The sequence below is a fragment of the Oncorhynchus tshawytscha genome, linkage group LG31, assembly GCF_018296145.1.
Source record: "Oncorhynchus tshawytscha isolate Ot180627B linkage group LG31, Otsh_v2.0, whole genome shotgun sequence".
NCBI classification, from domain to species: Eukaryota; Metazoa; Chordata; class Actinopteri; order Salmoniformes; family Salmonidae; genus Oncorhynchus; species Oncorhynchus tshawytscha.
This window is the reverse complement of record NC_056459.1, coordinates 19,956,858-19,981,857: the sequence shown is the minus strand read 5'-3', so window position 1 is coordinate 19,981,857 and position 25,000 is coordinate 19,956,858. Positions and strand designations below refer to the sequence as shown.

The following is a 25,000-nucleotide window of genomic DNA, read 5'->3' as shown; positions in this document are numbered from 1 at the left end:
ATATGGGTAATACTTATTTATTTACCTAACAAAAGCAATCATGTATAGTCACTTCAGCAGAAAGAGGGAGGGAGGGAGGGCAGTGCTGGTTACACTGCCTCTGATTGCAGAGCTAGGGTTTAAAGTAGAGGAGCTATCATCATGCTATTTGTCTCTTACAGAGAGGAACACAGCCAAGTCAGAACGTGACCCACATACAGAGGCTCAGCCTGCCTGACTGCAAAGCCAGGATATTGTGTGTGTTTCTGACTGCATTATTTACTAATTGAACTGTTTAATGAAGCTCTGTTAAGTCTCCTCCCCCATCTGAGGTGTATAGCCACATTCCCTAGGAAGGAGATGGAGAGAGATCTACCACAGTAGAGAAATTACTTCTACATCTCTTTCTTTTTTCCCTTTGTTTTGAATTGCTGGTTTCTGATTAAATTAAAAGCGGTGCAGAGGTGGATGTTCCACATGACAGGTAGTGCCAGCACAGGTGTGTGTGTGTGTGTGTGTGTGTGTGTGTGTGTGTGTGTGTGTGTGTGTGTGTGTGTGTGTGTGTGTGTCTTGGGGTGCTACCTTGGTGCCAGAGGATGGCAGACATCTGGAGGTAGACAGGCTTGGCGCTGAGGTGCAAGATGGTACCCTGAAAAGGATCCCCCCCCTGCCCCCTTGCCAACCTGGGCACAACAGCAGTAGGGCACAACACCACCTAGACTATCCCAGGGGCAGTGAGCATCTGGTGACACAGCCCCATTTTCTGTACATACACATACACCTTTACGTCTTTCTTTGGTGACGTGCCCCAATGACGGTGCTTATTGAAGTGATGAATGTGCTGTTTAAAATGGAAAAGGTTCTATTAGCATAGGGTACGTCCCAAATGGCTACAGTACCTATTCACTACATAGTGCAATACTTTTGACTAGAGCCCTATGGGCCCAGGTCAAAAGTTTCACTATGAAAAGTGAACTACTGATATGGGACCATTTGCCATAGATAAACAAGACCATTTACTCTGATTACATTTTGACCTGCTTAAATCAAGGACTGCTCCGTTAAGGGAAACAAAGCTACAGCAAAAGTATAATTGCTATAATTCACACAAAGTCATGATGAAACCTGGGCTTTAAGCGGCTTCGTCCGTCACCAAAGTCCCCTTAATGAATGAAAATAATGTTCAAAGCTAATGCATGGACATTCCAATCAAACAGTGACTGTTTTGAAAGGGAAAGTATCTGCTGTGTATTAGGACATGTTAATGGGACCCAGAGTAATTACAATAACCAGATAATTGGACAGAGCTGTTTAATTTCTCTGCCTTAATCACCTGGAGCGATTTCTCAGTGGCGGCTTTAATTCGGTCAAACTGCCAGAGCCATCTTGAGTCCATGTAGGCCACAAATTACAATGGACTGATTGCGATCTCTTTCCCAGTGATCAAACGTATTCGGAAATGAGTGAACGAGTTCTGCCTCCTCCGACTGAAGACGCTGCTGACTTTCCATTTTAGATTAGAATGGACTAATCAGTTTATCCAAGACCATATCTTTCTTAAAGTCCGCTCTGCTCTGACGATAGTATTGCGTAAATTAACTCTGTAAGTTGCAAACTCGTCTATCTTTTCAAATGTCAACCTAAAACCGAAAATTCTAAATCTAACCAATGAAAGAAAAGGACAGCAACTTTTTTTTAATCACCGGCATAAGACAAGGATTCAAGGGGATGTAAAGGAACAAATATTTTTAAATAAAAATGGTACTCACCTCGTCCTGAAGTTGGCCGGATGAGGATGTCCATCATAAAGCGATATAAAGTCATACTCCTCCTCCACAGCGAAGGACTGAAAGACTATTTGAATTCGGTTTCCCTCCTCTGCTACAATAACCCATGTACAGTTTGCCCCATTGGGGTATCCATATGGAAAACCTGGGCTTTCAATGGTGCCATTCCGCCCTTTTAATGTCCCACCACACGTATATATGAAACCTGGAGAGGAGAGAAGAAAATAAGAGATTAGCTTCATTTGGAAGTGTCTTTATAAGTGATTCACAATGCAGATAACAAGCAACACACATACTGTATGGAGTCAAGGCAGTATACACTGAATGTACAAAATATAAGGACACCTGCTCCTTCAATGACATAGACTGACCAGGTGAATCCAGGTGAAAGCTATGATCCCTTATTGATGTCACTTGTTAAATCCATTTAAATCAGTGTAGATGAAGGGGAGGAGACAGGTTAAAGAAGGATTTTTAAGTCTTGAGACAATTGAGACATGGATTGTTTATTTGTGCCACTAATAGAGGGTTGAATATTGAAGTGCCTTTGAACAGGGTATGGTAGTAGGTGCCAGGCGCACTGGTTTGTGTCAAGAACTGCAACACTGCTCGGTTTTTCACACTCAACAGTTTTGTGTGTGTGTCTAGAATTGGACACCATTGTCATGACGTTGCCCTCTTTGGGTACAGCATGCCCCATCCCCCTCTCCCTGCCTCCCCCTTGCCTCCTTCAACTAGGCTGCTGTGGTCAGAGAGAGGTCGTAAATTCCTGAGGAGAGGATCGCCTCATGGCCACACAGTATAGAGAGATAGTGAAGTTTCATAGAGAACAAAGTAATTTCTTCTACCTCACAGAACTTGAGGTCCGAACAACGTTTGCGTTCCGGAGAAGGTATAAAGGATCGGTGAAAAATCCAGCTACGAACTGGTTTGTTACAGCTTGGGGAAGCTCATGGGAGACGGTGTGGCCACATTACCATAACACTGTTTATATAATAGCCTCTTATATGAGGTTTACATCTAATTGTTGTAGAAGATGAATGAGTGAGTATGATACTGTTTGTAAAATTGTGTAATGTGATTTTGGACTGTTTAATGAAGGAAACTCCAATTCCCTTTTGAGTTGAACTAAATCAGAGGACCGCCCCTGAGCCCAGTTAGGGTCAGGCATCCTGGGACAGCCCCTTTTCTGCAATTCCAAATAAAACCCCAATCTTGAGAATTTCTCAAACAGACCATGTTTCTCTCAATCGCTGAATCGTTTAACCATACCATGTGTTTAAACTCTTAGACTATCGATACGGACAGAATAAGAACAAGTTTTTGATATTAATTACTAGTCTGCAGCTAGGAATTCGGTATCATTGAACGTGAAGAACGACAACCGTCGAAACATGCATTCTACAACAACATGAATGAATGTCACTGAACTATAACCAAGACAGAGAGAGAGAGACGGACAATTCTACAAAAGAAACAAGCGATCAAGACGACACATTGGGCGTAAATATATATATTGATTGCAATTGTTCCTGAATGAGTGAGCGTTCATGTGTAAAGGATTAGAATTTCAATTGTTATAATTATTAACTCTGTAGTGACTTCTTAGTCGACCCTCACTTCCCTTTTGCCTAACAAGCCGCCATGCCGGTTTAGCCCACTAGGGCACATTCTCCTATAATTTCTTGTAATCATATTTACTGTTTGTTTATGCATTTCTGTGAATTACTTAGTTAGTAATAAATAAATGATTTAAGACAATTGATGTATGGATGACTCATAGTGAAGACTGGGTTCGTGCAGATAACTAACAATTTACGACGTTTGGAATGAGACTAACGTGAGGTAAAATAACTAATTCATTAATTCGAAGACTAATTGATCAGATAAAATATCTGAAAAGTTATTTTAGGAAATGATAACTTTGTAATCTGAATATTTTCCTTGGTGCCCCGAATTCCTAGTTAATTACAGTTACATGATTAATCAGTTTGATCACGTAATACTAATTACAGAGAATCTTTGATAAAAAACTAAAAGTCTTCATTTAATGATAGTAAAGACAAGACACCATCGAAAGGACACCCAGACAACATTGGAGTCAACATGGGCCAGCAGCTCAATATTAGGAAGGTGTTCCTAATGTTTGGTATACTCAGAGTAGTTATCATTATGCTAAAAGAGATTGAACAAAAAGCTGACTGAATACAACACTTTACCACCTAAACTACTAGACACAGATACAGTACATAGAATACTACAACCTTTGAAGAAATGAGGTACATTATATGGCAGGGGCCTGATCAGGGGTAGTAGTATTGGGTCTAGCAGCTGGCTCTTGCTGCATACATTCTCACAGACACACAGCCACCATGTACGGCATGGGGAGAGCCAGCAGGCCGCCACAATCACTCCCAGCATGCCGTCCCTAAACTATTAGTCACAGCTAGATGCACGTCCAACACCGTGCTGTGTGCTGTGCTTTACTTTGGAGGAAGACCTTGTCTATTATTTACACATGGAGAACTTACACAAACACCACTGTGGTATCGTTGCATTGCCTAAACACTTTCTTACGGTTCTCTAGGCCTGGTTCCTCAAGGGTAGGGAAGTAAAGGACCCATGTGATTTGCTATTCCAGTTCTTTATGACACTGGCTAGTGTTACGCTAGTGCCGTGTCAGTGTGGCCTGGGTCAGAATAACCCCGGGTCAGACCATTATGGAGGCATTCTAACTGAGATTACTGCTACCCGCCCAGCCTGCCTTAATGGCAGATGCACTTCGGCCAGCCCTGTGGCAGTCGTGGCATAATGGCTTCAGAATCGCTGGCCTCCAGATGGCCTACACAGACTCCATGCCACGATGTCCTGGCTGGGCCCTGGTTTTGTGTCGGCTCCATTGTCAACAAGAGCCGCCCATTCACACCGCCTTTCAATGGAGTTCAATAGAAAACACTCAATGAGAGGCTGGCATTGAGACATATAATTAGAGTAATTCTCAATCAAAACAGTGGCCGATGCTATTTGTTTAATGGTGTTATATTATATACTATATTGTACACACAGATATCCCTATTGGCTGGGTCATGCTATTCAATTCAAGGATCGCTGCTGAAGATTATGCTCCTCCGAAATAAGAAGGGACAGAATCAATTTGAACCCTGTCCAAGTCATTTTCAGAGGAACATAAATTTGCTGGCAATACAATATGTGTGTGATATGAAAGTGTTCCAGGGAGTCTCGCGGATGGCTCTGCTAGAGGTTGCATGCAAAGTAGCAGCACACCGCAATAGCAGCAGCAGTAGTGGTAGCCTTGCAGTGCATCGGTTTCTCTTGGCATTGAAGAAGTAATACACTCAAGTGGTAATTTATTATCCACACTGTGAGAGGAATAGATCAGGGTGCCATCTGGAGAACTAGCTAGCTGCCATTTCACTGGCAACACTGGGGCCTGATAACTGCCCTGCGTTTCCTGCCTGTCTCCTCTTGCTAATTCTGCACCACTACCAATGAGATCACACACAAAGCACATCCGATCTCCATGTTACAGCTGGGTTAATGGTTGTGAACATAGCCTACATGATGAGTGCATCCACTGGTTCCATGTGGCTAACACCGTGTATTGTAGAGAGTATTTTCCTTGCTGTTGGCTATGATGCTAGCACCTCTTTAGGGAGCGCTTTTGTGCATGGGATTGTATACAGAGAGCTGCAGGACTTCCTGTTATGTTATCTGTTCTCTCCACATTGTTGAATATGCAAGCCCCAGTAGTCCCATCCTTTGTAGGTTAATAGGCTCTGTCATACCATATGTAAGACAAGACTTGTGCTGACTACATTAGGGCGGCTGTTGCTGCAGAGTAGGAACCACATGCGTATGATACAACAGTGTTTCCCAACTCGTCCTCCAGCACCCCAACAGCACACATTTATGTTGTAGCCCTGGACAAAAACACAAAATATGCACTGCGACCTCCCGAGTGGCGCAGTGGTCTAAGGCACTGCTTCGCAGTGCTAGCTGTGCCACCAGAGATTCTGGGCCTGAGCCCAGGCTCTGTCGCAGCTGGCTGCGACCGGGAGGCCCATGGGGCGGCGCACAATTGGCTGAGCGTCGTCCGGGTTAGGGAGGGTTTGGCCGGCAGGGATATCCTTGTCTCATTGTGCACTAGTGACTCCTGTGGCGGGCTGGGTGCAGTGCACGCTGACCAGGTTGCCAGGTGTATGGTGTTTCCTCTGACACATTGGTGTGGCTGGCTTCCGGGTTGGATGTGCATTGTGTCAAGAAGCAGTGCGGCTTGGTTGGGCTGTGTTTCGGAGGACGCATGGCTCTTGACCTTCGCCTCTTCCGAGTCCGTACGGGAGTTGAGACAAGACTGTAACTACTACCAATTGGATACCATGAAATTGGGGAGAAAAAAAGGGGGTATAAAAAAATATGTACTGCTGAGGGTACTGGAGGACAGGAGTTGGGAAACACTGTGCTAACACACCGCGCAGACATTCTCAGACTGCAAACTTTACTCTTAGTACGGTACATGGCTAACTGTCTGCTGCCTGCCCTTCCTGGTTTCTCCTGGTCTTGTCCGTGATTTGCTGTGAAGGGCCAATATGCCTCACAGCTCTAATTGCACCACACACTGCCATGAGAGATTAGGGATGGGGCTGTGATAGATGAGAATATAACGTCACATCTGCCTCCCAAATGGTACCCTATTCCCTTATTGGTGCACTATTTTTGATCAGGGCACATAGGGCTCGGGTCAAAAGAAGTGCACTATATAGGGAATAGGGTGCCATATGGCACACAGACAGACAAACACAGACATCCTGTAGCAACTGGTGAGTGGTAATAGATCTGGACGCAATCAACACCCAAACGGACAGAGCAGTGTGTGGGGGGTAAAGTCATATGGTCATTGAGGATTGCATGGGACTCAAACATTGGGGAAGCTTGTATTTGTTGACATGTTTTGTCATTGGAACTGTTAGCTAGCTTGAGAAGGTGAAAAGCTGCTGATGCTGGGAGGACGTTGCTATGGCAAACTGAATTACATATGACAACAGTTCAAGATGGTCACTTCGTTTGCACAGCCCTGCTTAACATTAGCAATAGTATTTAGTTGTACAGTAGTACAGGCATGTAATTCATTGAAAAAGATATACTACGTATAGTCATGCTTTCTCATTTAATTGAGTCAAACCTGAATAGAATAACGAAATAGCCTTGCAAGAGCAGACGCTGAGAGAAAGAGGAAGTAGGATGGCCAGTTCAGTTATTGCAGTTTATTGCGTTAAGGCCCAACTGGTTAAACTAAAGCCTTCTAAGCTCATCCCTGTCTCCACTCCTTCATACTTCCACGTTTACAAGTAGATAAATGCCATGCTTTTTTTCTAAGCTGCCCACACCGACTCACAGAGAAACAGGCAGCCAGTGAGCCAGCCAGCATCCATCCCCCATCTGTTTGCAGATAATAAAATACATAGCCCAGGCCCAAGCCATAATGAAAAATCCACCCAATTAAGATGTACTATTTATCCTCTCCACCACTCCCCTGAAGAGAGTAATTCATGTAAGATTGAAGAGAGGAGGGCTTTTTAAACCACCACCGACTGTGTGAACGCTATAGAGATCACTAAGCCCTATGTGTGCCCGAGGTTTAAATTATGAATCATCATGGTCATGAACGCCCATACTTTTTTGGGGAGGAGGTAGATTTTGAGATGTATTCTGGACATAAGGCGATGCCGCGGTTTAGTCGAAGCATCCCGATCTTCCCACAGTCTCCTTCCCATCCCATTACCAATGTATAGTTTCCAATTAACGAGTGTAATGCGGGTTCCACCTACAGTACGTCTGCCGGGAGCCTATTAAACCACCACAGACTCAGCGGAGTGAGCGGAGACTGAGGCCCGTCCCAAATGGCAACCTGTTCCGTTTACAGTGCACTACGTTTGACCACGACCAGTTGGGCTCTGTCTGGTCGCTCTGGTCAAAAGCAATTCACTCTCTATGGAAGAGGGTTTTATTTGGGACGCAGCCTGAACGGAGGCATGGAAACTAATGGAAGCAGCTTAAAGTGAAGAGCACTGACTTGGGCATCGGTCGGTGGTGTATAGTCCACCAGAATGACTGAACACAAACAGTTGCATGGTGCGGAGGAGCTGCCTGACAAAGATGCAGGAAGAGGAGGGAGAGGCACGACGAGGTTGTGCCTCTGTACACACTTATCCAAGGACCCGTCCTACAGAGCATGCCTAATAAAAATAACACTTTTAAAGCTAAATCTAAAGCTTCACAGGATTACACAAATCCACAACACATCTGTGACCTGACATGATTCTAGAACACATTGGACACATATTACAGTCCTAACATCATATCTGGTGTTCCATAGGCCTAATTACCAAAGTCCAAGATTGTCAATATTTACAGTGTCATTAATTAGCCCCAACAAGGAGTGGCTTTAATGCTAGTAATTAGTGACAGTGATGCTGTACTGTATGTATGTATTATCCAAGCCACAACACCCTCCACATGTGCCTTTTGTTAGTTTTGGCCATCTCATTCCCTTCTCAATCTCCATGGCTAACACTGAAGGTTACTATAGTAGCTCTAAGGCACTGCTTCTATTGGAGATGATCTGTCTCTCTCTCTCTCTTTCTCTCTCTCCCCCATCTCTATCTCCAGCATCTCTCTCTCCCAACTCACTCTCTCTTTAGCTCTCTCTGTAGGTCTCTCTCCCCCATCTCTCTCTCTCCATTAGAGCTTCTCCCTGACCGAGCCCTGGCTAGGACCTGGCTAGGACCTGTTTGTTCATCATAACTAGGGTACGGGTAGCGCTTGGGTAACACTAAATTGATCATTAACATTTTGAAACTGAGTTATTTGCGCGTGTTCTGCTGCGCAGTACAGTCATATCTGACTAAGTTCCTAACATGGTGTCAGAAGAGCTTCAACCTCGTCAAATATAAGACAGGAGACAATATTCCTTGAGTTTTGTCGGAGTTTAAAGTGACAAAAAGTAGCTAACAGCTCACTGCTCTCTCATGTCTCGTCATTGAGCAGAGCAGCCCAAGCGGAGCCGTTGCTATGGTTACTCATTGACTCAGAGCCCCCATGAGCAGAGCGAGCTGCCTGCTAGCAGAGAGCAAGTGACAGACAGAGAAGAGCATCAAATGGATTTACAAATGTATTAAGTTATTTCTGATTTCAGGTTTCGTGCAGGGCCAGGCTTTAAATTTGGCAGAAACAATCGGGCCTGGGTAGGGCCTGAATATTGCGGTCATGGGTAGGGCTCGAGCTTAAAATGTGTCCCCAATGGGTCTCTACTTTCTATTTCTCCCTCTCGATCACTCTCCCCCATCTCTCTCTCTCTCTCTCTCTCTAACTCTCTCTCTCTCTCTCTCTCTCTCTCTCTCTCTCTCAGTACTGGCTATAAACTGGGAGATGCTGTTGAATCTATATTTCACTGCATCACTTGAACAATGTGCAGTGTCTCTAGCTTCCTATGGTTCTTGCCCTTCAGACCTGCACTGCCTAAATGCGTATAGCTGAGGAGCTTGGTGTGAACAGTGGGATTCATATTCAGAGTGAGAGAGAGAGAGTGGGATTGAGAGTGAGATTGAGAGTGAGAGTGAGAGAGAGAGAGAGAGAGAGAGAGAGAGCGACAGAGAGAGAGAGAGAGAGAGTGAGAGAGTGTGAGAGAGAGTGACAGAGAGAGAGTGAGAGAGAGAGAAAGAGAGAGAGAGAGTGAGAGAGAGAGAGAGCGACAGAGAGAGAGAGACAGAGAGAGAGAGAGAGAGAGAGAGAGAGAGAGAGAGAGAGAGAGAGAGAGAGAGAGAGAGAGAGAGAGAGAGAGAGAGAGAGAGAGCGACAGAGAGAGAGAGCGACAGAGAGAGAGAGAGAGAGAGAGAGAGAGAGAGAGAGAGAGAGACAGAGAGAGAGAGCGACAGAGAGAGAGAGAGAGAGAGAGAGAGAGAGAGAGAGAGAGAAAGACAGCGATAAAGAGATAGATTTCCTATAATTTGTCATCACTGTTGAGAACAAGAGCGCTTTATATCCCATCAGTCAACTGACAGGCGCTCTGAGTGACTGAGTGACCGTTTTAATTATCCCACAAGAGAGACAAGACAACACGGGGCGACCCCCGACCCTAATTAACCCCTAGGTAGCGACACAGGGGAAAAGCAGAGGGAACCTTCCTCTGAACCCTTGACCTTGTCTCATCAGTGGATTATCAATCAATGTGAATAAGTATGCTTTCTTAGACAAAAAAAGTATAGATTAGTTCACATGCTCAATACTGCTGTTTTATGCTACTAAGTCACCAATGAGATGATTGATTAATCTATTTATGTGCTATGTACAAGAGTGGTGGGGGTGATGGGAAATACTGATGGGTATATGATTAACTCTTATCTAAACTGTTGATCCACAAACAGTATGGCAGCACCTCGGGGGGACATAGAGGGGAAGGAGAGGGGCAGGGAGACAGGGATGGGGGGAGAGAGGAAAAGCGGCCCCCTCCCTGTGTGTTGTTGTAGGGAAAAGTATAGAGCTTGTTTTCACCTTGGCACACCGCCTTCCTCTCTCAGCCTCTTTCTCAGTCTCTTTCTTCCCCCTCTGTCCCCTCCCCACATCACATTGTACTTCCGGCGCCGACAGAGATGGCCGCCTCGCTTCGCGTTCCTAGGAAACTATGCAGTTTTTTGTTTTTTTACGTGTTATTTCTTACACTAGTACCCCAGGTCATCTTAGGTTTCTTTACATACAGCCGAGAAGAACTACTGAATATAAGATCAGCGTCAACTCACCATCAGTACGACCAAGAATATGTTTTTCGCGATGCGGATCCTGTGTTCTGCCTTACAACCAGTGCAACGGAATGGTTCACATGCAGCGACCAAAAAAAAAAAAACGACTCAGAAAAAGAGGGAAACGAAGCGGTCTTCTGGTCAGACTCCGGAGACGGGCACATCGTGCACCACTCCCTAGCATTCTTCTTGCCAATGTCCAGTCTCTTGACAACAAGGTTGATGAAATCCGAGCAAGGGTAGCATTCCAGAGGGACATCAGAGACTGTAACGTTCTCTGCTTCACGGAAACATGGCTAACTGGAGAGACGCAATCCGAAGCGGTGCAGCCAGCGGGTTTCTCCACGCATCGCGCCGACAGAAACAAACATCTTTCTGGTAAGAAGACGGGCGGGGGCGTATGCCTTATGGCCAACGTGACATGGTGTGATGAAAGAAACATACAGGAACTCAAATCCTTCTGTTCACCTGATTTAGAATTCCTCACAATCAAATGTAGACCGCATTATCTACCAAGAGAATTCTCTTCGATTATAATCACAGCCGTATATATCCCCCCAAGCAGACACATCGATGGCTCTGAACGAACTTTATTTAACTCTCTGCAAACTGGAAACGATTTATCCGGAGGCTGCATTCATTGTAGCTGGGGATTTTAACAACGCTAATCTGAAAACAAGACTCCCTAAATTTTATCAGCATATCGATTGCGCAACCAGGGGTGGAAAGACCCTGGATCATTGTTACTCTAACTTCCGCGACGCATATAAGGCCCTGCCCCGCCCCCTTTCGGAAAAGCTGACCACGACTCCATTTTGTTGATCCCTGCCTACAGACAGAAACTAAAACAAGAAGCTCCCACGCTGAGGTCTGTCCAACGCTGGTCTGACCAAGCTGACTCCACACTCCAAGACTGCTTCCATCACGTGGACTGGGAGATGTTTCGTATTGCGTCAGACAACAACATTGACGAATACGCTGATTCGGTGTGCGAGTTCATTAGAACGTGCGTTGAAGATGTCGTTCCCATAGCAACGATTAAAACATTCCCAAACCAGAAACCGTGGATTGATGGCAGCATTCGCGTGAAACTGAAAGCGCGAACCACTGCTTTTAATCAGGGCAAGGTGACCGGAAACATGACCGAATACAAACAGTGTAGCTATTCCTCTGCAAGGCAATCAAACAAGCTAAGCGTCAGTATAGAGACAAAGTAGAATCTCAATTCAACGGCTCAGACACAAGAGGTATGTGGCAGGGTCTACAGTCAATCACGGACTACAGGAAGAAACCCAGCCCAGTCACGGACCAGGATGTCTTGCTCCCAGGCAGACTAAATAACTTTTTGCCCGCTTTGAGGACAATACAGTGCCACTGACACGGCCTGCAACGGAAACATGCGGTCTCTCCTTCACTGCAGCTGAAGTGAGTAAGACATTTAAACGTGTTAACCCTCGCAAGGCTGCAGGCCCAGACGGCATCCCCAGCCGCGCCCTCAGAGCATGCGCAGACCAGCTGGCCGGTGTGTTTACGGACATATTCAATCAATCCCTATACCAGTCTGCTGTTCCCACATGCTTCAAGAGGGCCACCATTGTTCCTGTTCCCAAGAAAGCTAAGGTAACTGAGCTAAACGACTACCGCCCGTAGCACTCACATCCGTCATCATGAAGTGCTTTGAGAGACTAGTCAAGGACCATATCACCTCCACCCTACCTGACACCCTTGACCCACTCCAATTTGCTTACCGCCCAAATAGGTCCACAGACGATGCAATCTCAACCACACTGCACACTGCCCTAACCCATCTGGACAAGAGGAATACCTATGTGAGAATGCTGTTCATCGACTACAGCTCGGCATTCAACACCATAGTACCCTCCAAGCTCGTCATCAAGCTCGAGACCCTGGGTCTCGACCCCGCCCTGTGCAACTGGGTACTGGACTTCCTGACGGGCCACCCCCAGGTGGTGAGGGTAGGCAACAACATCTCCTCCCCGCTGATCCTCAACACTGGGGCCCCACAAGGGTGCGTTCTGAGCCCTCTCCTGTACTCCCTGTTCACCCACGACTGCGTGGCCATGCACGCCTCCAACTCAATCATCAAGTTTGCGGACGACACAACAGTGGTAGGCTTGATTACCAACAACGATGAGACGGCCTACAGGGAGGAGGTGAGGGCCCTCGGAGTGTGGTGTCAGGAAAATAACCTCACACTCAACGTCAACAAAACTAAGGAGATGATTGTGGACTTCAGGAAACAGCAGAGGGAACACCCCCATCCACATCGATGGAACAGTAGTGGAGAGGGTAGCAAGTTTTAAGTTCCTCGGCATACACATCACAGACAAACTGAATTGGTCCACTCACACAGACAGCATCGTGAGGAAGGCGCAGCAGCGCCTCTTCAACCTCAGGAGGCTGAAGAAATTCGGCTTGTCACCAAAAGCACTCACAAAGTTCTACAGATGCACAATCGAGAGCATCCTGGCAGGCTGTATCTCCGCCTGGTATGGCAACTGCACCGCCCTCAACCGTAAGGCTCTCCAGAGGGTAGTGAGGTCTGCACAACGCATCACCGGGGGCAAACTACCTGCCCTCCAGGACACCTACACCACCCGATGCTACAGGAAGGCCATAAAGATCATCAAGGACATCAACCACCCGAGCCACTGCCTGTTCACCCCGCTGTCATCCAGAAGGCGAGGTCAGTACAGGTGCATCAAAGCTGGGACCGAGAGACTGAAAAACAGCTTCTATCTCAAGGCCATCAGACTGTTAAACAGCCACCACTAACATTGAGTGGCTACTGCCAACACACTGTCAATGACACTGACTCTACTCCAGCCACTTTAATCATGGGAATTGATGGGAAATGATGTAAATATATCACTAGCCACTTTAAACAATGCTACCTTATATAATGTTACTTACCCTACATTGTTCATCTCATATGCATACGTTGATACTGTACTCTATATCATCGACTGCATCCTTATGTAATACATGTATCACTAACCACTTTAACTATGCCACTTGGTTTACATACTTATCTCATATGTATATACTGTACTCGATATCATCTACTGTATCTTGCCTATGCTGCTCTGTACCATCACTCATTCATATATCCTTATGTACATATTCTTTATCCCCTTACACTGTGTATAAGACAGTAGTTTTTTTGTGGAATTGTTAGTTAGATTACTTGCTCGTTATTACTGCATTGTCGGAACTAGAAGCACAAGCATTTCGCTACACTCGCATTAACATCTGCTAACCATGTGTATGTGACAAATAAAATTTGATTTGATTTGATTTGATCCCTCAATTTTCCACCCCAATACTTGTGTCTGCCACCTTATCATCACAACTAAAGACTGGGCCCGTGGCCACACCTTGGGTCAGCCTTCAAGAAGGAGGACGGCATATTTCTCAATGATGCCAAGGTTTCTGAGCTGAGGATGCCTGGCACACAGACAGTGCCATCAAAACAGAATACAAATTCACTCCCTCTAAAGTTAAATAAATCAAACATTGTTGGGATGACAGCAAAATGACAGTCATTAGACAAGCTTCACTGAAAACACACCTTCACGTTTGGCTTTTTACCCAAAACATTTTTTTTGGGGGGGGGAGACACACTCACACCCCAGATGCACTTAGAATGGAAGATGAGTGACATTGTTTCAAATTGATTTTCAGCTTTTCGCACTGGAGTGTCCCTCCACAACACAAATCTAACTCTAGGCATTTTCCTGATATAGTAGAGTAAAAACCGCTAGCTCTTCTGGGTATGGCCACTTACATCAATTTGACGGGAGGGAAAATCCTCATTGACAAGTGCGTATGACAGCAGACAAACACAGTCATGTAACATTTCAATTAAAGGGATAAGTACATTATTTTGATATTTATTGCAAAAAAAAACATATTGGTCTTTCATCCCGGTCTTAATCAAAAGATAGAATCACATTTTTCAAAGGAACACATCCAGGCTCCGTCTCAAATTGCTCCCTATCGCATACACAGTGCACTACGTTTGACAGGATCTCCAAGGGCCCTGTCTAGACTGTTACTACTACTGAGCCTGTCTATCTAGACTGTTACTACCACTGGGACTGTCTGTCTTGACTGTTAGTACTACTGGACCTGTTTATCTAGACAGTTAGTACTACTGGGCCTGTCTATCTAGACTGTTAGTACTACTGGGCCTGTCTATCTAGACTGTTACTACCACTGGGCCTGTCTATCTAGACTGTTAGTACTACTGGACCTGTCTATCTAGACTGTTAGTACTACTGGGCCTGTCTATCTAGACTGTTAGTACTACTGGGCCTGTCTATCTAGACTGTTAGTACTACTGGGCCTGTCTATCTAGACAGTTAGTACTACTGGGCCTGTCTATCTAGACAGTTAGTACTACTGGGCCTGTCTATCTAGACTGTTAGTACTACTGGGCCTGTCTATCTAGACAGTTAGTACTACTGGACCTGTCTATCTAGACTGTTAGTACTACTGGGCCTGTCTATCTAGACTGTTAGTACTACTGGGCCTGTCTATCTAGACAGTTAGTACTACTGGGCCTGTCTATCTAGACTGTTAGTACTACTGGGCCTGTCTATCTAGACTGTTAGTACTACTGGGCCTGTCTATCTAGACAGTTAGTACTACTGGGCCTGTCTATCTAGACTGTTAGTACTACTGGGCCTGTCTATCTAGACTGTTAGTACTACTGGGCCTGTCTATCTAGACTGTTAGTACTACTGGGCCTGTCTATCTAGACTGTTAGTACTACTGAGCCTGTCTATCTAGACTGTTAGTACTACTGAGCCTGTCTATCTAGACAGTTAGTACTACTGGGCCTGTCTATCTAGACTGTTAGTACTACTGGGCCTGTCTATCTAGACTGTTAGTACTACTGAGCCTGTCTATCTAGACTGTTACTACCACTGGGACTGTCTGTCTTGACTGTTAGTACTACTGGACCTGTCTATCTAGACAGTTAGTACTACTGGGCCTGTCTATCTAGACAGTTAGTACTACTGGGCCTGTCTATCTAGACAGTTAGTACTACTGGGCCTGTCTATCTAGACTGTTACTACCACTGGGCCTGTCTATCTAGACTGTTAGTACTACTGGACCTGTCTATCTAGACAGTTAGTACTACTGGGCCTGTCTATCTAGACAGTTAGTACTACTGGGCCTGTCTATCTAGACAGTTAGTACTACTGGGCCTGTCTATCTAGACTGTTAGTACTACTGGGCCTGTCTATCTAGACTGTTAGTACTACTGGGCCTGTCTATCTAGACTATTAGTACTGGGGCTCGATCTCCTCCATGTCTCGATCTCTCCTCTGTATATTTACTGTAATAGGCTACCTGCTGCCCTCCAACGCAATGTGTGTTCACTGTTAAACCGTAAACTGTCTATTATATCGACACTAAAACGTGTTCCTCAATCCTTCCCTCTTGCTCATCTTCTAAACACTAGGTTTGCGTCCCAAATGGCACGCTATTCCCTTTATAGTGCCCAAAGGGCTCTGGTCTAAAGTCGTGTGCTACATTGGGAATAGGGTGCCATTTGGTACAAACACCAGGACCAAGGAAACAAATAAGCACCAGATAAATTGTAGCTACTAGCTAGCTAGTGAACACGTGAAATATTCCTGGCATGAGGTAGGATTTAATTTGGGCCAAATTAAGCGAGGGTAATGAGTGAACAGAGTCCATCCATAGCCAGAGAGATTGAGCCCAATGGAGAAACGGAATCCATCTGTAGCCTGAGAGATTGAACCCAAAGGAGAAACCGAATCCATCCATAGTTTGAAAGATTGAGCCCAAAGGAGAAATGGAATCCATCCATAGCCTGAGAGATTTAACATAAGGAGAAATGGAATTTATCCATAGCCTGAGAGATTTAACATAAGGAGAAATGGAATCCATCCATAGCCTGAGAGATTTAACATAAGGAGAAATGGAATTTATCCATAGCCTGAGAGATTTAACATAAGGAGAAATGGAATTTATCCATAGCCTGAGAGATTTAACATAAGGAGAAATGGAATTTATCCATAGCCTGAGAGATTTAACATAAGGAGAAATGGAATCCATCCATAGCCTGAGAGATTTAACATAAGGAGAAATGGAATTTATCCATAGCCTGAGAGATTTAACATAAGGAGAAATGGAATTTATCCATAGCCTGAGAGATTTAACATAAGGAGAAATGGAATTTATCCATAGCCTGAGAGATTTAACATAAGGAGAAATGGAATCCATCCATAGCCTGCGATGTTAAGAGAGACCTCACAATTGGCTCCAGTGTATTGTGCCAACAGCTGATAATACAGCAGGAGAGAAGGGTTGTTCTCTATTTAGTGGCGTGGTGGTAATGCAATGTTAGAGGCTGTGTACAAATTTCACCCTTTTCCCATATATAGTACACTACTTTTCACCAGGGCCCGTAGGGTTCTGGTCAAAAGTAGTGTACTATGTAGGGAATAGGCTACCATTTGGAATGCAGAGAGAGAGAGCATTCATTACCAACTGAAATTGGGACTAGTGATTTGGGTAGATGAGAAATACCAGTTTTTATATCACCATATATTATTCAAACCAAACAGACCTTGTATTCTTGGGAGCTTTTCATTAAAGAAATCAATAGAGAGCATTTCTGATTTTGTTTGTGTAAACCTGGATGTTGGATGTGGGGAAAATGAGCTTTGGGGACTGTGTGTGTATACCTGGATGTTGGATGTGGGGAAGCTGAGCCTTGGGGACTGTTTGTGTATACCTGGATGTTGGATGTGGGAAAGCTGAGACTTGGGGACTGTGTGTGTATACCTGGATGTTGGATGTGGGGAAGCCTTGCCTTGGGGACTGTTTGTGTATTCCTGGATGTTGGATGTGGGGAAGCTGAGCCTTGGGGACTATTTGTGTATACCTGGATGTTGGATGTGGGATATGTGGAAGCTGAGCCTTGGGGACTATTGTGTATACCTGGATGTTTGGATGTGGGGAAGCTGAGCCTTGGGGACTGTTTGTGTAAGTATACCTGGATATTGGATGTGGAATGTGTGGAAGCTGAGCCTTGGGGAACTATTTGTGTATACCTGGATGTTGGATGTGGGTCGTGTGGAAGCTGAGCCTTGGGGCTTGTTTCTGTATACCTGGATGTTGGATGTGGGGAAGCTAAGCCTTAGGGACTGCTGCCAAATACCCTTGTACAGCTAATACATTTCCTTTGCAAAAGTATTCATCCTCCTTGGCGATTTTCCTATTTTGTTGCATTACAACCTGTAATTGAAATAGATTTTTATTTTAATTTGATTTAGATTTCATGTAATGGATATACACAAAATAGTGCAAATTTGTGAATTGTAATGAAAAAAAATACTTATTTCAAAACATTCTAAAACATAAAAATGTCAAAGTGGTTTGTGCATATGTATTCACCCCATTTGCAATGAAGCCCCTAAAAAAGATCTCTGGTGCAACCAATTACCTTCAGAAGTAACATAATTAGTTAAATAAAGTCCACCTGTGTGCTATCTAAGTGTCACATGATATGTCACATGATCTCAGTATATATACACCTGTTCTGAAAGGCCCCAGCGCCTGCAACACCACTTAACAAGGGGCACCACCAAGTATGGTACTTCTCCACCACAGGTCAGGGACAAAGTTGTGGAGAAGCATAGATCAGGGTTGGGTTACAAAAAAATATCAGAAACTTTGAACATCCCACGGAGCACAATTAAATCCATTATTAAAAATTGAAAAATATGGCACCACAACAAACCTGCCAAGAGAGGGCCACCCACCATATCTCACAGACCAGGCAAGGAGGGCATTAATCAGAGAGTCAACAAAGAGACCAAAGATAACCCTTAAGGAGCTCCACAGCGGAAATTGGAGTATCTGTCCATAGGACCACTTTATGCTGTACACTCCACAGAGCTGGGCTTTACGGAAGAGTGGCCAGAAAAAAGCCATTGCTTGAAGAAAAAAATTAGCAAACACGTTTGGGGTTCGCCAAAAGGCATGTGGGAGACTCTCCACACATATGGAAGATACTCTGGTCAGATGAGACAAAAAGCTTTTTGGCCATCAAGGAAAACGCTATGTCTGGCGTAAACCCAACCCCTCTCATTACCCCGAGAATACCATCCCCACAGTGAAGCATGGTGATGGCAGCATCATGCTGTGGGGATGTTCTTCACCGGCAGGGACTGGGAAACTGGTCAGAATTGAAGGTATGATGGATGGCGCTAAATATAGGAAAATTCTTGAGGGAAACCTGTTTCAGTCTTCCAGAGATTTGAGACTGGGACGGAGGATCACCTTCCAGCAGGACAATGACCCTAATCATACTGCTAAAGCAACTCTTGAGTGGTTTAAGGGGAAACATTTAAATGTCTTTGAATGGCCTAGTCAAAGCCCAGACCTCAATCCAATTGGGAATCTGTGGTATGACTTAAAGATTGTGGTACACCAACTGAACCCATCCAACTTGAAGGAGCTGGAGCAGTTTTGCATTGAAGAATTGGCTAGATGTGTAAAGCTTATAGAGACATACCCCTAGAGACTTGCAGCTGTAATTGCAGCAAAAGGTGGCTCTACAAAGTATTGACTTGGGGGTGTGAATAGTTATGCACGCTCAAGTTTTCCGTTTTTTTAATCTTATTTCTTGTTTGTTTCACAAAAAAAAATGTGTATCTTCAAAGTGGTAGGCATGTTGTGTAAATGTTGTGGGGTGAATACTTCCGCAAGCCACTGTATACATGGTTTGGGAATGTGGAGAGTGCAGTGGCCCAGTGGTTTGTAGTGTATGTAGGGCTGGATCAGCTCTATAGTGGTAAACGTGAAGTAGCCACTATTTTTCCTCAGCAAGGAGGACTCGACATTAAGCCTGCATGTCAACTCCCACCATGTAGGAAATGCACTGGTATGACTACCTGTATTTTTGGGCATGGCTGTGCTTTCAAATTCCCAAACTGAGACTGACCTAGATACAATTATAAAATGCCTTGACTGTAAAATTCATGTTATATTTCATAATTCATATAAACTCATTCCATTGGCTGACTCGGGTCGAGGGCAGCACTTCCTTTTATAGCATCATCGTGGGCCAGTGTTACTGTATCTGTTTGAGGTCTGTGTCAAAAATAGGTCCTCCCTCACCACAAATGCAGAAATCTACAAAATGCTTTTCCATTTCCTTTTATCAACTTTTTATTTATTTTTATTTTATTTTATCAATGTGAAGGGATATACCCCTTGTCATAAATAAATCAGCTTGATCTGCCCTTTGCAAAACACATCTCTCTCAGCGCACACACACACACACACACACACACACACGGTCAGGAAAGGTTATGAAAGCAGGCCTGGAGTGAAACTAGAGAGAGAGATAGACAGAAAGATGGAAAGATTGAGACAGAGAGCAGGAAGGCAGGAGTGGAGGACCCATGAGAGCATTTTGTTTACATGAGCAGAGAATGGACGGCGAGGAGAGGAGAGGAGGTGTGCACAACTATCAAGATGGCTGGAGGATTCCACCAGGCCTACATACACACACACACACACACACACACACACACACACACACACACACACACACACACACACACACACACACGCCTATATGCAGTCGGAGGCGATGGATTATAGCAGCAGCATAAATGTGATTACTGTCACAGGGGACCACATCCTGTCTACCGGGACCAGATCAACAAACATAGGATGGAGAGGCTGGTGATGAGTATGCAACTTACCCACCTCACCTGGGTATACATACCATTTAGCTAACCAACCAACCACACCTGGGTAAACATATCATTTAATTAACCAACCCACCACACCTGGGTAAACATACCATTTAGCTAACCAACCCACCACACGGGTATACATACCATTTACACAACCAACCCACCACACCTGGGTAAACATACCATTTAGCTAACCAACCCACCACATGGGTATACATACCATTTAGCTAACCAACCCACCACACCTGGGTATACATACCATTTACACAACCAACCCACCACACCTGAGTATACATACCATTTAGCTAACCAACCCACCACACATGGGTATGCATAACGTTTACACAACTAATCCACCACACCTAAGTATACATACCATTTAGCTAACCAACCCACCACACGGGAATACATACCATTTCCACAACCAACCCACCACACTTGGGTATACATACCGTTTAGCTAACCAACCCACCACACGTGTATACATACCATTTACACAACCAACCCACCCACCACACTTGGGTATACATACCGTTTAGCTAACCAACCCACCACACGTGTATGCATACCATTTACACAACCAACCCACCCACCACACTTGGGTATACATACCGTTTAGCTAACCAACCCACCACACGTGTATACATACCATTTAGCTAACCAACCCACCACACCTGGGAATACATACCATATACACCAGGAATGTAAGGCAAATAACAATTCTCAACAAGCTGTTGTTTGTTTTTCCTCAATGACATTGTCTCTCTCAGGATAAACCAGATGCTATTGTGTGTGTGTGTGTGTGTCCATCATATCCCCTCAGCGGAAATGCATTTTCTTCCCTCCCCATTAGTACTGCCTGTGTCATGCTCTGTTGGGGATTCATTAAAGAGGTACTGGTTGCACATCAGCTGGTGCTGGTGCTGGTGATCGATACCATGCCCTCTTCAGCCCCACTAATAACCCTGCTGAGCCCCTCCAGCTTCTGGCTGACTGGCTTCTCTTGCACTCTCATATCCTTCCTAACACTCTCTCAGTCTACCCTGATCAACTCTGTCACACCGGGGAAGGAAGTCTTCAACTCAGTCACAGCGTGGGAGGGAGGGTTACATGGAGCTGAGGGCGGATGAGGAGGATTACAGCTAATATCCTTGGTCATTAATGGTCGATGGTTGTGATCCTTGTGGTTACGGCTAAGGGAGAGCATTCTGATAATCACCCTCCTCCTCTTCCTCATCCTCCTCATCCTTATTACAGTTATCTCCATCAAAATAATCTTAATCATCCTCATCATTACAACACCATTTTCCTCCTCATCCTCCTATGCATTACCTATGTGTCACTTGTCAATCCTTCCAACACCTTTACAACTAATTGTTACCATAGTGAAGGTAAAAGGGAGTCTCCTCACACAATATTTTAAGTCCTGTTAAAAGTCATATTTTAAGCCACATTGAGAACAAGGGAAGGGAACCAGATTAAACCCTCTCCCACTCAGTGATAGCACTGTTCTCCATGACAACACTCCTCCTCTCTTCCTCTCTCTCTCTCTCTCTCTCTCTCCATTTGTCTTTCCCCCTTTCTCTCTCATGCTCTCTCTCTCTCTCTCTCTCTCTCTCATCATGTAACCTCTCCCTCTCACCCATCAGGCAGCTAGCCGAGCAGACCTTCGCTTTAACACAATATGACTTTCCTTTGGACGTGTCTGTCAACCTCTTGACCCTCCTCACCCTTATTTTGTTACCCTTTCCTCCCCCGCTTTCCTTGTCTGTTCTGTTATCTTCACCACAAAGCATCTCCCTCGCTCTCGCAAGGAGGTGGAGGACACGGATGAGGTGGTGGGGGGAGGAAGTTGTGGTTGGAGGAGAAGGGAAAGGAAAGGAGGAAAGCACCCCTGCTGACACAACACTGCACAGCCCAGCCTCTTTTTTATTTGATTTATTTCACCTTTATTTAACCAGGTAGGCTAGTTGAGAACACCTTTATTTAACCAGGTAGGCTAGTTGAGAACACCATTATTTAACCAGGTAGGCTAGTTGAGAACACCTTTATTTAACCAGGTAGGCAAGTTGAGAACACCTTTATTTAACCAGGTAGGCTAGTTGAGAACACCTTTATTTAACCAGGTAGGCTAGTTGAGAACACCTTTATTTAACCAGGTAGGCAAGTTGAGAACACCTTTATTTAACCAGGTAGGCTAGTTGAGAACACCTTTATTTAACCAGGTAGGCTAGTTGAGAACACCTTTATTTAACCAGGTAGGCAAGTTGAGAACAAGTTCTCATTTACAATTGCGACCTGGCCAAGATAAAGCAAAGCAGTTCGACAGATACAACGACACAGAGTTACACATGGAGTAAAACAAACATACAGTCAACAATACAGTATAAACAAGTCTATATACAATGTGAGCAAATGAGGTGAGAAGGGAGGTAAAGGCAAAAAAGGCCGTGGTGGCAAAGTAAATACAATATAGCAAGTAAAACACTGGAATGGTAGTTTTGCAATGGAAGAATGTGCAAAGTAGAAATAAAAATAATGGGGTGCAAAGGAGCAAAATAAAAAATAAAATAAAAATTAAATACAGTTGGGAAAGAGGTAGTTGTTTGGGCTAAATTATAGGTGGGCTATGTACAGGTGCATGTACAGGTGCAGTAATCTGTGAGCTGCTCTGACAGTTGGTGCTTAAAGCTAGTGAGGGAGATAAGTGTTTCCTTGTCAACTCCTGACCCGCCCAGTGCCTCCTTCTTCCAAGTACGCCCACGCTAGAGAGAGACAGAGAGAGCAACCGAGAAAGAAACCATTGATATTTAGAAATACCCCGGAATACGGTATAAACGGTATATCGCCCAAGCATAGTCACCTCCTTCGCACCATCATGTCAATGGCGATATCTGTCTGTCTGTACATTCCACCCTGTAATTTGCTCCTTTTCAAGCTGTGAGCCAGCCGATTCAAGCACTAGTAAATAATCTATATATATAATCTATATATATGGTTTTGTATTCCTACCATTCGTACCATGTTCAATGTCTGGTTAATTTCCAAATGAAAAACAATAACTCTGAGTGACCTGGGCTATGAATATACTGATTAGAATTCACTTCAGGGAAAAAAAGTCATTCTTAAAATGTTATTCTGGGTTGAAAAATCGTTACAGTCTGAGGGCTGCTGAGTTACATAATCTATTGTTTAACCCATGAGAGTCTAAGCCCTGTTCTACTGCACCGGGGCCTCCCACTCCTCTTTCTATTCTGGTTAGGGCCAGTACGCGCTGTTCTGTGAAGGGAGTAGTACACAGTGATGTACCAGATCCTCAGTTTCTTGGCAATTTCTCACATGGAATAGCCTTCATTCTCAGAACAAGAATAGACTGACGAGTTTCAGAAGAAAGGTCTTTGTTTCTGGCCATTTTGAGCCTGTAATTTAACCCACAAATGCTGACGCTCCAGATACTTAACTAGTCTAAAGAAGGACAGTTTTATTGCTTCTTTAAGCAGGACAACAGTTTTCAGCTGTACTAACATAATTGCAAAAGGAGTTTCTAATGATCAATTAGCCTTTTAAAATGATAAACTTGGATTAGCTAACACAACATGCCATTTGAACACAGGAGTTTCCAGCTACAATAGTCATTTATAACGTTAACAATGTCTACACTGTATTTCTAATCAATTTTATGTTATTTTAATGGACAAAAAATTTGCTTTACTTTCAAAAACAAGGACATTTCTAAGTGACCCCAAACTTTGAACGGTAGTGTGTTTATATATATATATATATATATAATGTATTTAACCCCTTAATTTTGGCACTATGTCTCTATATATAATTCCATTCATTTTTTAAACTGGTACAGGAGGACCTTCAGACGAGTCTTTGTCTAGTCCTGTGGGCGTCCTAGAGCAAAAACGACATGTACTGTGTTTGTTCGTGAGAGCCTCACCTTTGCACAGAGGGGTCACATTAGTGTCATAATAGTGTGTATCCAAACCGTTCGGATGCTACATGCAATTCTGTGAGAAGCCTGATTTTCAGGATGTCTCATGGTGTCTCATGGTCTGACAAACACGATCTAGGTCGGTGACCTTTCACGGCAAATGTGGATGTTCTACACAGGCAGATGTGTTGGATTGAGACGCATCCAATGCAAAAAAAACAGATATCTCTATCTTAAGCTGACGGATTCTGAAGGGGATTGTTTTATTATGCTAATTCGATTTCCACGGGAGCGCGGACATCGACCTTTGGGGAGTTCTTCAGGCTAGGGTCTATTTTTCTCCACTTCTTGTCTGACTGATGTGCCCAAAGTAAACTGCCTGTTACTCAGGCCCAGAAGCCAGGGTATGCATATAATTGGCACCATTGGATAGAAAACACTTTGAAGTATGTCTAAGAAAAACCAACCATAATTGTTTTTTTTAAGAGCCCATGCATTTTCAATGGAAAGCTATGGTTCCTATGCAATTCCAGCTCCCATAATGCAATTCCTAAGGCTTCCACTAGACGTTAACAGTTTTTGTTCAAGGTTTCAGGCTTGTTTCTTCCCAAACGAGTAAGAATTTTGAGTTTTGGTACTGGGAGTCAGAGTTGGAAATCAGTCTGTGCGTGTGCAAAGAAGAGGACTTTTCTTTTGAACAGGTGGTGA

At 44.3% G+C, this 25,000-nt stretch overlaps 1 protein-coding gene across 1 annotated transcript in view; it reads right to left on the bottom strand.

The window, feature by feature from the left end:
• LOC121841470 (CUB and sushi domain-containing protein 3-like) overlaps positions 1-25,000 on the bottom strand; it is a 633,380-nt gene that overhangs the window by 549,355 nt on the left and 59,025 nt on the right. The window contains exon 2 of the mRNA XM_042310031.1: positions 1,749-1,971. Coding sequence (XP_042165965.1) covers positions 1,749-1,971 — 223 coding nt within the window. The remainder of the gene's footprint in view (positions 1-1,748; positions 1,972-25,000) is intronic.